The 16916-nt window shown below is 35.9% G+C and overlaps 1 protein-coding gene across 1 annotated transcript in view; it reads right to left on the bottom strand.

The window, feature by feature from the left end:
* Window positions 1-500: 500 nt before the first annotated feature.
* LOC125653313 (TBC1 domain family member 25-like) overlaps window positions 501-16916 on the bottom strand; it is a 28667-nt gene continuing 12251 nt past the window's right edge. Inside the window, exons 2-5 of the mRNA XM_048882732.2 lie at window positions 10808-10917; window positions 7514-7662; window positions 3063-3206; window positions 501-2474 (exon numbers count right to left, since the gene is read on the bottom strand). Coding sequence (XP_048738689.2) covers window positions 529-2474; window positions 3063-3206; window positions 7514-7662; window positions 10808-10917 — 2349 coding nt within the window. The 3' untranslated portion in view covers window positions 501-528. The remainder of the gene's footprint in view (window positions 2475-3062; window positions 3207-7513; window positions 7663-10807; window positions 10918-16916) is intronic.

Raw genomic sequence — 16916 nt, forward strand, 5'->3', positions numbered from 1 at the left:
ATAGAAAGGTGACATAATGAACCGGTTTACTCACACCGTATACTTTCTAGGAATGGAATTCTCTAGAATTTTGTTTTAATATAAATAGAATGTAAATATTGTCATAAGAAGGACTGGATATTACATAACTGGGGACTGAACTTAACGGCCGATTTCGACAGTGCTGTAAAACTGGCTTATTGTTGCATGTGCATTCTGTTCAGCAGTGAACAAACAACGGACACTTCTTTGTGAACTTTTTAAAAGTGCTACAAGTTAGTATCATTTCATTAATATATGTTTCTGTAAATAAATTGTTAAATCTTTGAAATCCTGGTTTTTTTTTGCTGGACTTGGGTTTATTCTGACCAATAACAATATAGTACTTGACTCAGGTAACTTTAGAAACCAATGCAGAACACTCCTGTCCTTGCCCTGCAATAACTAATTTTATTAAAGTGACTGATATGCTACATGTATTAAATGGGTTGAATTTCATCTAAATAAAATTGAACAGCATATAAGCCAGCGATGAATTTATTGAAAACTTTATACACTTGGGTCTCCTTCACTAGAGTCATTTATTTTCTGTTGTGTCCTAAGGTATTCAGAGTAAAGATTTCTGCCATAATGTAACACTTTATGCACATCATGTTTCCGTACAAGTTTGTCAAACATAATGGCAATTTCATCATACTCTAGTCTCTTCTGCAGAATGTGATCCCTATGCTGTTGTAGAAGTGATAAACACAAAAACATCAAAAAGGGGTTTCCACAACCAAAGTCTTGTGGAGCCGGGAGACATGCATTTTTATCATCATGTTTAACTATCTCCATCGAATTGGATATGTCTGCCCGTTCCTCTAAATGCAAGTCACTTTTGGACATTGAACTAGAACTGAAAGACTTTGCCTCGAGACTTCTTTTCCTAAAATCTTCTGTATCAGAGTAGGCCAAAGACTCACTTATAGTAGAGGAATGTTCATTACAGCTGCTCTCCGATATATTTTTGAAGGGGTCAGCAGAAACAGAACTATGCTTACCTACAGCTTCAGCATTCATATGACAATTAACACCAGCAGATGCTCTGGGTTCATTTTCAAGACTTTCGTCCAGAGACATGTGGAACTGAGACTGTTCACAATCACGATCTACTGGATCTTCATTTCTCTCGACATATGTATCAATAGACCTTTCCAAGTGCAATTCTCCTTCCACATTTGATTTAATATCATTTTGTTTATCAAATCCTGGAGTCTGACACAGATTGATGTCGCTGTGTTCTGGGATGCTTTTATCACTATCCTCTGAGGATTCTTTTTCATGTAGACTATTCTGCAAATCACTTTTAAAATGATGATTCCCTTCAACTGGACTTTTCAGGTATCCATCAATGGATGAGCTCCTTTCTGCCATGATTTCTGATTCAGTATCAATCATGGCTGGGTATTCTTGGGAAACCATCACCGAATTAGATTCATCCTGCACAATGGAGATTGTTCTGGAGTTATTGTTCACACTGTTCTGAGCTAGCTCCAGCTCTGAAACATTGTCCCCTTCATATGATGCTTTACTTTTTAACACCGACTTTTGTCTTCTCATTGCAAATAACTTTGCATAGACAGTTTGTTTCATGCCAAAAGAAGAGGAGTTTGGTGAACGAGACAAGTTTTGTGTAGAGAGGGTTTCCGAGGTGAGTGGTACTCCTGTGATGGGTGGGTCAGGGGGCAGTGTACTCCACATGACCTCCAACATATACAAAGCCTCCTCAAATGGAAACTCTCTCTTAAGTTCCAATAATATCCATCTATAGCAGAAAAACAAGTCACTTGCATTGATTTCCTGGAAATAAGAATGCAACTCTGGGTCATGCAGATGGAGTAAATCAGAAAGGTGTTTAAATTTCATTGTTATTGCATGCCCATTAATGTTAAAATTATCTTTCAATCTTTTCATAAGTGCACAAAAGCACAGATATGCTTGAGCCTCATCCTTCTGTGTAACTAGCAATATGGAAGCAATATCACTCATGCCTTGGCAATACGAGGTTTCTGGGTGTGACAGTGCAAATGTCACCAAGACATTAAACAATGAAATCAGATTTTTGTTATCATCTGAGCCCGAGTAAAATTTGTGTCCACGATCAGTTCTCAAAACATCTTTTTTAACCATAGATGTCACAAATTTCATTTCCTCTGACATCAAGTCCTCTTGTATTTCTTTTTTCCAATGCTCTCGCAAGTCAAAATATTCTTTTTCCTTCTTCTTCAAATACTCAAATCTTTCTTTCCCCGAAAGACCATGTGGAAATACATTAAGCAGGTGCCTCCAAGCCACTCGCCGTAACGATGGTTCACATCCTCCTTGATAAATACTTATTCGAAATTCTTCTGGTTTCACCATATGCCCTGCTGAGTCTAGAAAGTTTCTGAATTCCTGATCAGACATCGCAGATTTTACTGCTTTGTACTTAATTTCATCCTGAACTTTGATTCCTGAAAAGTAATTTATAAAAAAAAACTTCAAATATTTCACATTAGACATGTTTTTGTTCTTCACCCCTGCAAAAAAAACCTGTTCTTGTGTGAATGAAGTGCTTAAGAACAACATGGGCAGTTCTAGAACTGTTCTACAAGTATTCTCTGGAATTTTTATTCTGAAACTATTCTTAAATGTCTGAAAAGAATGATTTAATGGATATCTTAGTTCTTGCACAGACATAGGAGAGTTTAAGGAAAATTTTCTTGATTGATTCTGATAAATTACATTAGAACTGATTCAAAGTAGATTAAGAAATAACAGAGTTAATTAAATTAAAGTTCTCAAATTTTCCTTTCTGATGTTTAAGAAATTTTAAAACATATTTTGAGAATACCAGGGTTCTGAAAATGTAATTAAAATACAGATAAGTACAATTTTGTTGGTTAAACTATATGACTATACCTATACTGAAAGTCTGGAGAATTCCTTCAAACAACAAATACAGTCCTTTACTTTCTCTGGAAATTTCAAAACAGTATTCTTGGCATCTTTCAACAATTAATGGATGTTTACAGCAATGGGTTTATCAGGCTTCAACTTACCCATAGCTCTTTGCATATGTGTCAAGGTTCTCCCCACACCACTAGAGAGTGTTCCACTCAGTGCACCAAAAATATTACGCTCCAACAAACTGGTCATTTTGCGTGGCACATCTACTGGAGCAATGATGTCCCAGTCTTCTAGTCCTACCAAAAACATACAAAAATGGGTGTTTTATAAATAATACTTGCTCTCATAAACAATAACATTCACTCTCATTAACAAGAACAGCTCCTCACAACATGTGTGCAAGAGCCAAATTGCCCTCATGAGCATAAGTTCTAAACTGTAACAAAATATTTTGCCATGATTTTTTTTTATCCTTTTCATGTGATGATCGAATTTTTGAAGAAATCATGATTAAACAAATTTGTTGCAACAAAGGGAAAATTGCTTGAAATTCAGTACACAATTTGAGTTTTACATGACCCCATTGTTTTTGCATTTTCATGATTATCTCCCGTTTGAAGGAGGCATGGCCCTTCATTTGAACAAATTCACCCAAGGATGCTTTTTACCATGTTTGGTTGAAATTGGTCCAGTAGTTCTGAAGAAGTCAAAAATGTGAAAAGTTGACAAATAGACAGACAAACGGGTGATCAGAAAAGGGTGTAACACTTCAATTGAACAAATGTGAGTCTCAAGAAACATAGGGCCAGAAAAGCTGAAATTTACAGGAAAGTTTCCTGATATAGTGCAGTTTCAAGTTTGTTAAAATCATGACCCCTGGTGGTAGGATGGGACCACAATAAAGGATCAAAGTTTTATATGCAAATTTAAATTTTAACTTGCCTCGGGCATCAGGCTACTGAGTTTGTGAAAACTGTACATGAACACAAGATTAGTGTGAATTTTTTTTTTTAAACAACCCAAGCATGCTTCATGTCAAGTTTGGCTGAAATTAGCCCTGCGATTCTTGAGAAGCAGTGTTTCCGTTAACACAAATTTCTGCATAATTTACGTATAAAAAATATCTTTTAACCCCAAAAACATCACCCAAAGGGTCACCATGACGCAGGGGGAAAAAAGACGAAGTTCACATTTTGCGATCAGGCTCTATGTTCATTCCCGGAAGTACATAAGAATAAAGGAATATTTTTAACCAGTGTTAAGTTGTGTTTCAACATGGCAACGTTGTTCAATTTTAGATTTACACTGAACCAAATAAAACGCTGACTGACAAATCGAGAAAACAATCCTGTAGATTATCAATATATATATGGTCACGATCACAGGAGTCGGCAGTTTCATCAGTAAAGATCTACAACGTAAGTAACAACTACTGAGCTTCGCGAGCGCTCATGAAAAACTGCCCACTCCTGTGACTCGACATAAATCATAACAGTGGCACGGAATGCGCCAAAAAAAGTCCCTATTATATAAAGACTATACCTTCTAACATTGATCAGATATACATGCTGTGTAAGTGTGACATAGAGACATATCATATGATGACATGTAACCTATAGAAACCTCAAAGTAAATTAATAAATTACGAAGTTATTCATTTTATATGCATTGAACCAATATCTATTCATTTTATGAACAAAAGAATACTGTAGTATACCCTAAACAGTGTAGATCCATACCAAATGTTTGAAATTAATATTTATTTTTTTAAAAAGTGTGACTCTCAAAAGAAACTTTTGACTCCCAGAATTCAGCCATAGAGGGTCATCATGACCATTGCAACTCAAAAAGTTTAAAAAAAAAACACTGAGAAGAAGTCGAAAATGTTAAAAGTATGGATGGACATCCACATGAAAATGTGATCAGAAAAGCTCACTTGAGCTTTCAGCTCATGTTAACTAAAATATAAAGTGGCCTGGTTGGATATTTTGGGTTAAAAGGTGGCAATCGGTTTTCAATTTAACTTGCAAAATCTGATATCAAGTCACAAATGTGAGTTATTAACTCATAACATCAAGCCCTGCTTCATTTGAACTAACTTGAATCTCCGTCACCTAAGAATGATTTGTGCCAAGTTTGATTGAATCAGCCCAATGGTTCTAAAGAAGAAGATGAAAATGTGAAAAGTTAACGCTGACAACAACGAAAACAGACACAGGACAAATTTTGATCAGAAATGCGATGGGCAGCATGAGCCCTGTTAATATGACTTAGATCTCTTGAGAAAAAGATTTTTGAAGATTTCAAAGAAGTCAAAAATGTGAAAATTTGAGCCTTCACCTCAGGTGAGCTAAAACATGAGTTTGACCCGTGACCTTGATCTTTGCTTTTTTTTTTTATACCATTAAAAAACTTTTGAAATTGTCCTTTAATTGGCATGAATATACTCCCACACGGCTTATCCAGAGAGGGATATATTCAAAATACAGTATATGTGATCCATACATTTAGATATTACAGTGAGGTTACAAGACACAAGGGACACAGTATGTTGAAATGAGGTGTAATGACGTGTATATATATATATATATATATATATATATATATATATATATATATTAATTCTTATAAGTTATTGTATCCTTGTCTCTGATTGGTCAAATTCCAATCTCTAAATTTACATCGAAGCACTGTTTTCAGCCTTCTATGGAATAGAAAGTCAATATGTACAATAAGTTTCTTCAGTTTGATACAGATAATGTTTTCTTGTTGTCAATATTAGCATCTACTTGTACACAAATCACTGTTGTAAAACATCTTTCTCTGTATGTATGGTCGAATATTAGATTAAAACAAATATATTATATTCGAATTAATAATGTGCCAAGTAAGCATTACCCTGTTCATTTTGAAATAAATTTCTCACTGGAGAAAGGGTTGTTTCATTGCTTGATCCGTCTTTCAACAAAGCAAACAAAAATTCATACGTCACATTTTTATCACATGACGTCAGACACATTGACAAGTGGATCGCAATTTATCACTTGCTTAGATCTACATATTTTCTTGTGTCGGATTTACTATTAGGACAACGTTGCATACAAGGGTAAGTTTTCATGTAGAAGTTTTCACAGAGTTAAAAGCCGCAAATTTTTGCATTTTCTGATATTTGAAGATTTATTTTGGGTAGGCCTAAACAATGCAATTTCCCGTATTTTCTCAATCTGTCGGAGATGAGCGACTTCAAAGTCGATCTCTATCTCTAAAGGGCAGCAAAATACGCATTGCATGCATAGTCTACACATATTTTCTATCATGACAAACTTCACCTTCTATACAATATTTTGATAAATAGGCTAGGCTCCGTAGAACTAAAATTAAAGATGGCTGCCTTTATAGCTAGACGCTTCGTCAATGTTGCTAAGTGAATCATTGCGCGGCTCAGATGACTTGTATTTTTCTGAGTTTATGTACATTTTGATAAACGAAGGTTAGGATCTTTGTCTCTTGCATTAAATTATTCGCGGATTATAAAAAAGCGTAAACTGACCCAAATCAGGTTATACTCGTATAACTTGCCCCAGAATTAAAGTCATTCCTTAAATATATCAGGGTTGTCACTAACGCAAGTATCTGTGTCCCAAACGCAGAAAATTAATTTGGGACACAAGTTTGTCTGATATGGCGAGTCCCGCAGACGCGTCTTGGACTCCAAGTAAAAATCATAATTTTACTTAGAAGCCCTGATATTGTGTATTAATTAGAACTCTAGGTAAAACGTTATGCTCTAGTGAACCGACATAATACAACCGGGTTCAGTGTCCCAATCCGACTTGTTTTGTTTAGCGTCAGTCAATTTGGTGTGAATTAGAATATAATATCATAACAAGATTATTAGATAAGATGCAAAGTGAAAAACATTTTGCCACTGGCAGTTACTTACTTTTATTTGTTATTCATTTATTTATTATTATTTTTTTTACAAATCCGGATCTATATTAAAATATAAATGTTTGTCTTTCGGTTGTCATTTATATTGGAATGGAAAGTACAATCTCTCACCAGGGGGCGTTAAGCTTCGTTCCACAACTTTTGAAAATGAAGCTTGCGTAGCGTGCCCTCTGGTGAGAGATTGTGGAAAGTAGTGTACTTTCAAAAGTTTGTAAACTTTGGTAGGTTTTACAGATCAACGGCAAACAAAACTAGTATGCATCTATTTAATTACAATAATAATTTGATTAAAGTTCTTTTAATATTGAATAGCGTTGTTGTGATGATAGGATAGTCGGGGAAGTAATTCTGTTGGCAACTGGCGTGGACAATTAATCGTCCGAGGCCAAGTCGTGAATGAGTACCTTTAATTTTATGTGTACAAAGTGACCACTGTTATTTTTCATACTGCTTCCATTTTAATTGTCTTACATAAAAAAGATTTATTTCATATTCATATTCTCATTACTTAGTTCATATTCATGGGACTCATCAAATTTTCATGGGACTCAAGCTGCTTATAAACCACGAGTCCGGGACTCGTCTTCAATATTTTCTAGTGAAAACCCTGTGTGTGTGTGTGTATATATATATATCTATATATATCTTTTACCGTCTTCAAAAGGTTTGGCATCTACTTTAAGCTGGAGACATGGATTTGAGGCGCTTTGAACAGCTGCATCCATATCCCAGTCTGACAACATGCTAAGGTAGATTTCTTGTCCATAGTCATCTCTCACAAGGTAACTCATGGTAAAATCTCTGTCAACAAGAAATGTTTGTAAAACATATATGCCCCAATGGTGCAAATTGAAAAGGGTTAAACACATGAATGATTTAATTGATAGTGCCAAAACAATTCAAGATATTGAGCAGACAATATCTTGCTATGTGCAGAGTGGACTGACCATTGGCTTTTGACAATGTGACCTAAAAATCAATTAGGGTCATCTACTCCTTATGAAGTACCAGTGTACCAAGTTTGGTTTAAATCAAGCATATGATTCTTAAGATATAGGAGAAAATATATTACTATGTCCAGTTTGACCCCTGACCTCTGACCAAGTGAATCCAAAATTAATATGGGTCATCTACAACTTATACATTGTTAGCAACTATATTTGTTTTGAACCTATAGAAATATTTAGAATTTTCATGATTATGGAACAAAAATTGACTTAATGAAAACAAATTAAAATTTTAATTTTTTTAAATATACATGTATATATTATGCATGGCTTTGGACAAAACGTCTAGCTCTACAATTCGTCTTCCTTCAAACCACGGGGTTAGATCTAGTTAACGTCAATATGAGCTACTACTTCGTTTACAAGATCAACAGTACTTCCACAGCCATGGTAGCTAGTGTCGCTTGACTCGATCGTCTCCATCCTATTTTTCAAGGAATTTATGTGTCGCACACGTTGTGACTTTGCACCTTTTTCTTTTTCACACGTCTGTTTCTCGCATACATTCCGACGTGTGTCATATCTTTTACATTAGTTACCATTTCCGCAGCAGTGTTTCGTAAAGTCAGTAAAAATAATTTGGAATATAAAATAGTTAGAGAGATAAAGTGTACTTAGATTTACATGGAAATGCTTGGGAAAATTAAACATTCCTAGCATTGACCTTAATATTTGACCAAAAGTATCGATCTTCATCATATGGAAGGGGGGGGGGGGGGGGGGTGCAGACAGTGATCGATTATAAAAGCACCAGAATAATCTATACGCTTCCCAAGCAAGATTCTGAGAAATATGTGTCAAATTCTAGTTTCACACTTCTATAGTAAATATCAACAAACGATCATCATCTTACACTTGCACCGAGTCATTGTTTATGCACAATTGACTTTCTTTTTGTTAATGCCTAGATGCAAATTGCATACATGTAGGAGCGATTTCAGTGACTTATAGGCTATACTATCAAAATTACTGTGGCGCATACTTATATATATAATATATACAATGCATATGAAAAGGGAGAATTGTAATTAATACCAAATAGAAATAAAAATTATCATTCAACAAGAATTCAATCAACAGATTTACACATGACACTTATAGCGGTAACAAATTCGACAAAATTTGATGACATTTTCCCCACGATACAACATTGTGACGTACTTTTTTATTGTGACGTCACATAGTGTGTCTGTACAGCATTGTGATTTTCCTCGGGAAACTTAACTACACTGCGTCCGGTTCTAAATTTATATCAAATTCGCAACCATCACGTGATCATCGTCCCGCATATCCTTAAACAGACAATATTTTCTTTTGTCCCATTCGAACCTTGACCGTGTGACCTCAAAACCAATAGGGATCATCTATTCCTTAGGATTTGCCAGTGTACCAAGTTTGATGTCTTTCAAGCAAAGAGTTCTCAAGATATTAAGCAGACAGCATCTTCCTATGTCCAGTTTGACCCTTGACAATGTGACCTCAAAATCAATAAGGGTCATTTAATCCTTATGATGTACTACTGTACCAAGTTTGATGTCTATCAAGCAAAGGGTTCTCAAGATATTGAGCGGACAATATATTCCTATGTCAAGTTTGACCATTGACCTTTGATCATGTGACCTCAAAATCTATAGGGGTCATCTTATGATGTACCAGTGTACCAAATTTGATGTCTGTCAAGGAATGGGTTCCCTAGGTAATTGAGCGGACAATATCTTCCTATGTCCAGAATAGATTGACCCTTGACCTTAGACCTGAAAATCAATAGGAGTCCTCTTCTACACATAACCAACTTACATATGAAACACCATTATGATTAAATGAATGGTTCTCAAGATATTGAGCAGATAATGTGGTCTACCAACCGACAGACAGGAGCAAAGCAATATGCCCCTCTTCTTTGAAAGGGGGCATAAAAAGTAACATAAGGCAAATGTGCTAGTGTTGATTACCAGTAGAGATATGGTGAACATCAGTGTTTCAAGGTCATTTCCTTTAGCACTGCTCCTAAATCTCAATTTCAAATGTGTAAATAGTGAATACATACAGTACCCTTTGATGTTAAAAATTAACAAGAGGTACTGTGAGCAATGCTCACTAAGAATACCCCCCGCTTACCCCAATCCCCAAAGGGTGTTGTTTATAGGTATAATATGGTATGCCTTTGTAGAAGAAAATGGAAGATATAGTCCGAACACAAATCCATGCCATAAACCTATAATGTTGACCTTGAGATCAAAGGTCAAGGTCAAAAAGAGGTCATGAATGTACATGACACATAGTCTCATGGTGATACACCCATGTCTTATGGTATGACTATGTCAAAGCCCTATAATCAATTTTGACCTTGAGGTCAAAGTTCAAGGTCATATTGAGGTCATGAAGGTACTCGACACATCGTCTCATGGTGATACACTCATGTGTCAAATATGGTATGCCTATGTCAAAGAACAAAGAAGTCATGGCCCTGACACGAATCCATTGTAAAAACCTTTAATTTTGACCTTGAGGTCAAGGTCATATGGAGGTCATGAAGGTACATGACACATCGTCTCATGGTGATACACTCATGTGTCAAATATGGTATTCCTATGTCAAAGAACAAAAAAGTTATGGCCCAGACACGAATCCATTGTAAAAAAAAAAAAAAAAAAACACTTTAATTTTGACCTTGAGGTCAAGGGTCAAGGTCATATAGAGGTCATGAAGGTACTCGACACATCGTCTAATGGTGATCCACCTGTGTGTCAAATATGGTATGCCTAAGTCAAAGAACAAAGAAGTTATGGCCCGGACAAGAATCTGCACAGACAGACAGACAGAGTGATTCCTATATACCCCCCCCCCCTTGAACTTCGTTTGGGGGGTATAAAAATGTGTAAATAGTGAATACATACGGTACCCTTTGATGTTAAAATGTGTAAATAGTGAATACATACCCTTTGATGTTAAAAGCACTTGCAATGATATGTTGAAGCATTTCGAATGACGTAATCTGCGGGTCCAGAGAAAATTTTTTTGACTCTGGCTGCATAAAGCCCTCATATTTCTGGAATGTAGAAAAGTAAATGTACATATTACATTATTAATCTTTATATTTTCTGAAAAACATAGAGGCCCTTAGAATGACCCATGGGCACATTTCTTTTTCAATAACTTCTAATTCTTATCTTATCAATCTGAATTTCATTCTGGTACCAACAGCAGACATGTAACCACAAGTCAAAACATTTCTTTCAATACCTATAGGACCAAAAATAAAATTTCATTTCTTAAACTAGTGTTGGTGGATAACCCACTAAAATTGGTGCAGCCCTAAGAAATTATTGATCTTTTATCCCAAGGGTTTTTTTCCTATGTATTAATCCAGAACTTTTGAAAGTTTATATTTGAACAAATTCAATTCTGTGCACATCAAGGAGGTACTCTACATCGTCATAATGGCTGACTTCCTTTTAAAACATGGATGAAAATATAAATAACAGCAATATTTGTCTATTCAGTTAAAAAATTATCACCTAGCTGAGTAACTCAGTAGGTTAGCACGTCAACTGCTGAACTGTAGATTGCGGTTTCGAGTCCAGCAGGGGTTTTAAATTTTTTCAGATTCCTCTTTACTTAAAATGCATTTTTTGACTAAATAAAGTGAATTTGAAAGTTTTCAATTTCAAAATATTGTTGTACATGAAAGGCGAAGATAATAAACTGTGATCAATCTCTTAACTCCTATAAGCAATACAAAATAGAGAGTTACCCTGGACACACCAGAGGTGGGATCAGGTGCCTAGGAGTAAACATCCCTCGACCAGCCACACCGGCCGTCAGCCCTATACCTTGATCAGGTAAACGGAGTTATCCGTAATCAAAATGAGTGTGCCAAGAACGGCCTAACAAGAGTCCCATGGGCCACATCGCTCACCTGAGTCACCTTGGCTCATATTTAAAGATTTTTCCTATATATTCGCATGTAAAACTTTGAACCCTATTGTGGCCCCAACCTACTCCCGGGGGCCATGATTTTTTCAAAATTGAATCTGCACTGTCAGGAAGCTTTCATGTAAATGTAAATTTTTCTGGCCCAGTACATTTTCAGAAGATTTTTAATGATTTTCCCTATATATTTGTATGTAAAATTTTTATCTCCTACTGTGGCCCCATCTTACCCCCGGGGACCATGATTTTAACAAATGTGAATCTGCACTATGTCAGGAAGCTTTCCTGCAAATGTAAACTTTTTTGGTCCAATAGTTCTTAAGGAGAAAATTTTTAAAGATTTTTTTTTCTATTTAATAGTTATGTAAAACTTTGATCCCCTATTGTGGCCCCATCCAAGCCCTAGGGGTCATGAGTTTAACAAACTTGAATCTGTACTATGTCAGGAAACTTTCATGTAAATCTCAGCTTTTCTGGCTCAGTGGTTTTTGAGAAGAAGATTTTTCAAGATTTTCCCTATATGTAAAAGTTTGATCCCCTATTGTTGCCTCATCTTACCCCTGGGGGCCATGATTTTAAGAAACTTGAATCTGCACTATGTCAGGAAGCTTTCATGTAAATTTCCACTTTCCTGGCCCAGTACATTTTGAGAAGAAGATTTTTAAAGATTTTCTCTATATATTTGTATGTAAAACTTTGATCCCCTATTGTGGCCCCATCCTACCCCCAGGGACCATGATTTGAACAAACTTGAATCTTCACTTATTGTCAGGAAGCTTTCATGTAAATCTCAGCTTATCTGGCTCAGTGGTTCTTGAGAAGAAGATTTTTAAAGATTTTTTCTATATATTTGTATGTAAAACTTTGATTCCCTATTGTAGCCCCATCCAACCCCCAGGGGCCATGATTTTAACAAACTTGAATCTGCACTATGTCAGGAAGCTTTCATGTAAATTTCAGCTCTTCTGGCCCAGTGGTTCTTGAGAAGATTTTAAATGAACCCACCCTATTTTTGCGATCTCCCCTTTGAAGGGGGCATGGCTCTTCATTTGAATGAACGTGAAAGCCCATCACCCAAGGATGATTTTGGCCAAGTTTGGTTATATTTGGCTCAGTGGTTCTGGAGAAGAAGTCAAAAATGTAAAAAGTTTACAGACAGATGGACAGCCAGACAACAGGCGATCAGCTCAGGTGAGCTAAAAATTGCAGATTTGTATTTCATATATTGTCAATAAAATATTTAAGGTTGGCAGCAAAAAAGTAGGTAGGGCCAGGAAACCGGAAACACAACATATATTCTATTTTGGTCTCATTAAGGTAAATGTATATTGAATGAATTAAAAAAGTATGTTTTTATTTATGTTTTATAAAAGATGTTGATTTAAATATTTTATGTCATGAAATAGGACAGGTTTACAGATATCAGTTACGAAAAATGGATTAAAACAAGATGTGTTTGTGAAACACAAATGCCCACGATAATGGCCAATTCCGTTGATGGCCAAGGTCACAAGGACAAATATCTTGGTACCAGTAGAAAGATCTTGTCAAAAGAAAACTTACTGTCCAAAAGTTATTAGCAAGGTTAAAGTTTTCAAAAAGTAAGTCAAACTCCAAGGTCAAGGTCACAGGGTCAAAAATATTGGAACCCACAGAAAAGTCTTGTCACAAGGAATACTCATGTGAAATATCAAAGCCCTATCACTTACTGTTCAGAAGTTATTAGCAAGGTTAAAGTCTCAGACAGAATTACAGAATGACAGACAGGACAAAAACAATAGGCATAAAAATTCCTGGATGGCTTAAATCAAAACATAGCCAGTACACAGACCAAATACCATCTCGGTGTTTCGAAGTCCATGTCAGCATCAATAACTCCAGCACTGCATGACCATCATCTTCCAGATCTCAATAAATCAGGGCAAAGTGCCAGATGATCAGCATTTTTCACTCTGCTCTTCAAGAAAAGAGACAGCACAAGAGCTTCTACTTATCGTACAGTGTCTCATGTTGATCCAGCATATTACACAAAGATGAGCAACATGGATTTAGATAATGACATTCTGACAAAAGCCAGCTCATTAACACTTGCCAAGGGACTCAACTCCAGACAACAAATCGATGCCATCCTGCTGGACTTCAGTAAAGCCTTTGATAAGGTCCCTCATCAAAGACTGGCAATGGATCTGCACCATTATGGCATGCAAGGAAAGACATTGGAATGGATAAGAAGCTTCCTAGCTGGAAGAAAACAACAAGTCGTCGAGTGGAAAATATCACAACCACCCAATCAATAATTACAGAGAAGCACGGGAGAATAATCGTCGAAGATGACGGCAGCCATGAGCAATGTTAGAACCCCACAGAAAATATATTTTAACGATAATGGTTGTACAATATCTAAGAATTTCCTTTGCTCTTCCTTTAATGCTGATTTTGATTAGTTTGGGACGATGAGTTTCAATCCAGACAATGTGGGGCCATTGAGATAATGAAAGAAATGAAGGATTGTACCTGACCATAAGATCCACGACCACACATTGCAGGAAACAGACAGAGCAAAATACCTTGGAGTGACAATTGACAGCAATTAAGCTATCATGGGGAACTCACACCAATAATGTGACTAAAAAGGCAAATAATTCCACAGCTTTCCTCAGCAGGAATCCAAGGAAAATCAAGGAGCTGAGCTATCAGAGACTTGTTTGACCCCAAGTGGAATATGCTGCCACAGTTGGACAACTCCAACAAAACCCACCAAGCTGCTGTAGAAAAAGTCCAAAGAAGAGCAACCCGGTTCATCATCTGTAACTATACAGAAGAGAGAGCAGTGTCAGCAGCATGATGGAAGAACTGCACCTAGAGAGCCTCCAATCCAGATGACAAGTGGCTCGTGCTACAATGATGATGTACGTACTGCAATGTCATCATCATAGCATACCATCTATCCCCTGCAGCCTACAGGAACATCAATAAAAGGGCATTCACAATGATTCTTATGACCTTTCTGCTACACTACTCTTTTCCCAGCAAACATTTCCTCTCTGAAACTCCTTGCTACAGCACATCGTGAACACCGATTCACTTGTCCAGTAAAGAAGTAGGTACGTTTGGGCCAAATTCTGCCCGGCTTTTATGGAGGAAAATTATTTTGCATTGCAGATATTTTCCTGTCAAATTTCTAAAAGAGTAACTCATAGTAACTCTCAAAAGCATATGGAATCAACTTATCTATGCGCATACGTAATACATAATCAAATAAAGTAAGGGCTTTGAGCTTATTTGTGGTGTTTTCATGGTTTTTGTATAGATAAACCAGTGAAATTGAACACCTCTTCACTCGTCGCCCGGAACAATTTTTATAAGGTTTAAAAATTTACTAAATAACTTACAATTCTTCTTAGTTTCATCCCATGCGACGGTGGAAGAGGGGTTAAAATATCAGTTGAAAGATGCTAACAAATTTGCCATCGTAACGCAATTTGCGTTGATCACGGCAGTTGAAGAGGAAACGAGAATCATTTGGGTAGTAAATATATTTTCAAATAATATATGCTATAATATAACCATTATTTATTTAAACAGTTTGACATTTATTAAAATCACCATAGTAATAAAAATCCGGATAAATTTAAGCCTATCTTACAGACCGGATGCCATTTTTGTTGTTATGGCTTATGCTCTACCACTGATCTCCGTAATCGTTTCATAATTATTTCCCCTTTGAAGTTGTGTTTCTAGTTTCTCAGATACACTGCGTTTTTTTCCTGAGTATACTTATGAAATGACATTTTGCTTCAAATGCCACGCATATAATATTGAGAATATACATTTATGATGTTTTATCATCAAGGTTCATGGAACATTGCGTACATACAATTAAAAACAAATACCGATGAATTCCATTGTGTTCCGATTCATGAAGAATTAATTGCATTGGTGATAACCCAAACTTCGCATAAAATTCAGTGATTTGAATTTGAGCCACCTTTAATCTCGTCATTTTTTTTCCCGAATGCACACAAGACTCTAACAAATATAAATATATTTTTTTCTTAAAATCCACCACAATAAAGGAAGTTGGAGACAGAAATAAGAAATCGCTGTTACTAGTATAAAATGTTTCTTTAATTTGATGTTCGGACCATTATATTTCTGCACCAGAAAAGCTTTCCGCAAATACCTGCAGTTTTTGCCCCTGTGCGGCATATCTGATGTGGTTTCAATTTCCATTTAATACCCATTCAAATCAGTACAAAAACCAATAATTTCGCATTTATCAAAAATTAATACTTCTATGTGTGATACAATTTTTATTTTCCTACTCAAAACATCGCTTGGGGAGAACTCTCGCATATTACGTCAAAATTAACGTCAAAGTTGGTGATGTCGTCAGTTTAAATATAGAGTTTTCCGTTGAATATATTACAGCTGCTATGGTAGATAAAGAATAACAATGGTCATTTTCATAAATGGCACATTTTCAAATACCAGATTTAGTACTTTGGTGAATTTTCTTGACAGGGCAGATTTTGGCTAAAACCGTACCTTGTTCTTATGCATTTGGGCTAGTGCTTTTGTAAAGAGCATGTGCCTTTGAGGATATTTAATTTGAATATTTATCAAATTCCTCAACAATCGGACATATTAAATGTGCTTGCGTTCAGGTTTTTATCAGATTTTCTTGACTTCACTTTTGTTAAGATACATGTACTATGAATTAACACAATATAAATAAATTTTACATCTGTTTCTCAGAACGAGTTGTCTAAAAGGGACATGAACACTATTTGAGCCATTCTCTCACCAGAGGGCGCGCTACGCAAGCTTCACTTTCACCTCTGTTATCGTCTGATAAATAGTTCGGCTAACCACATCATCTCGCACGGACAAAATGACGTCTTTGACTCCAACAGAAAGGCAGGTTTCTGTTCTTTGTGCAATGTCAGATTTTCATCATTATAATCTCGTTAGTTTTTTTTAATGTAGAGTCCATAGTTACGAAGTGAAAGTGAAATAATACATTTGACAAGACAAAATAGTTCCATAAATATGAAGGTTGCACTAACGTAATACAGCGTTTCGATACCTACCAATGTGTTTTTAACTCATAAA

Source organism: Ostrea edulis, chromosome 7, assembly GCF_947568905.1.
Source record: "Ostrea edulis chromosome 7, xbOstEdul1.1, whole genome shotgun sequence".
In the NCBI taxonomy this organism is placed as follows: domain Eukaryota; kingdom Metazoa; phylum Mollusca; class Bivalvia; order Ostreida; family Ostreidae; genus Ostrea; species Ostrea edulis.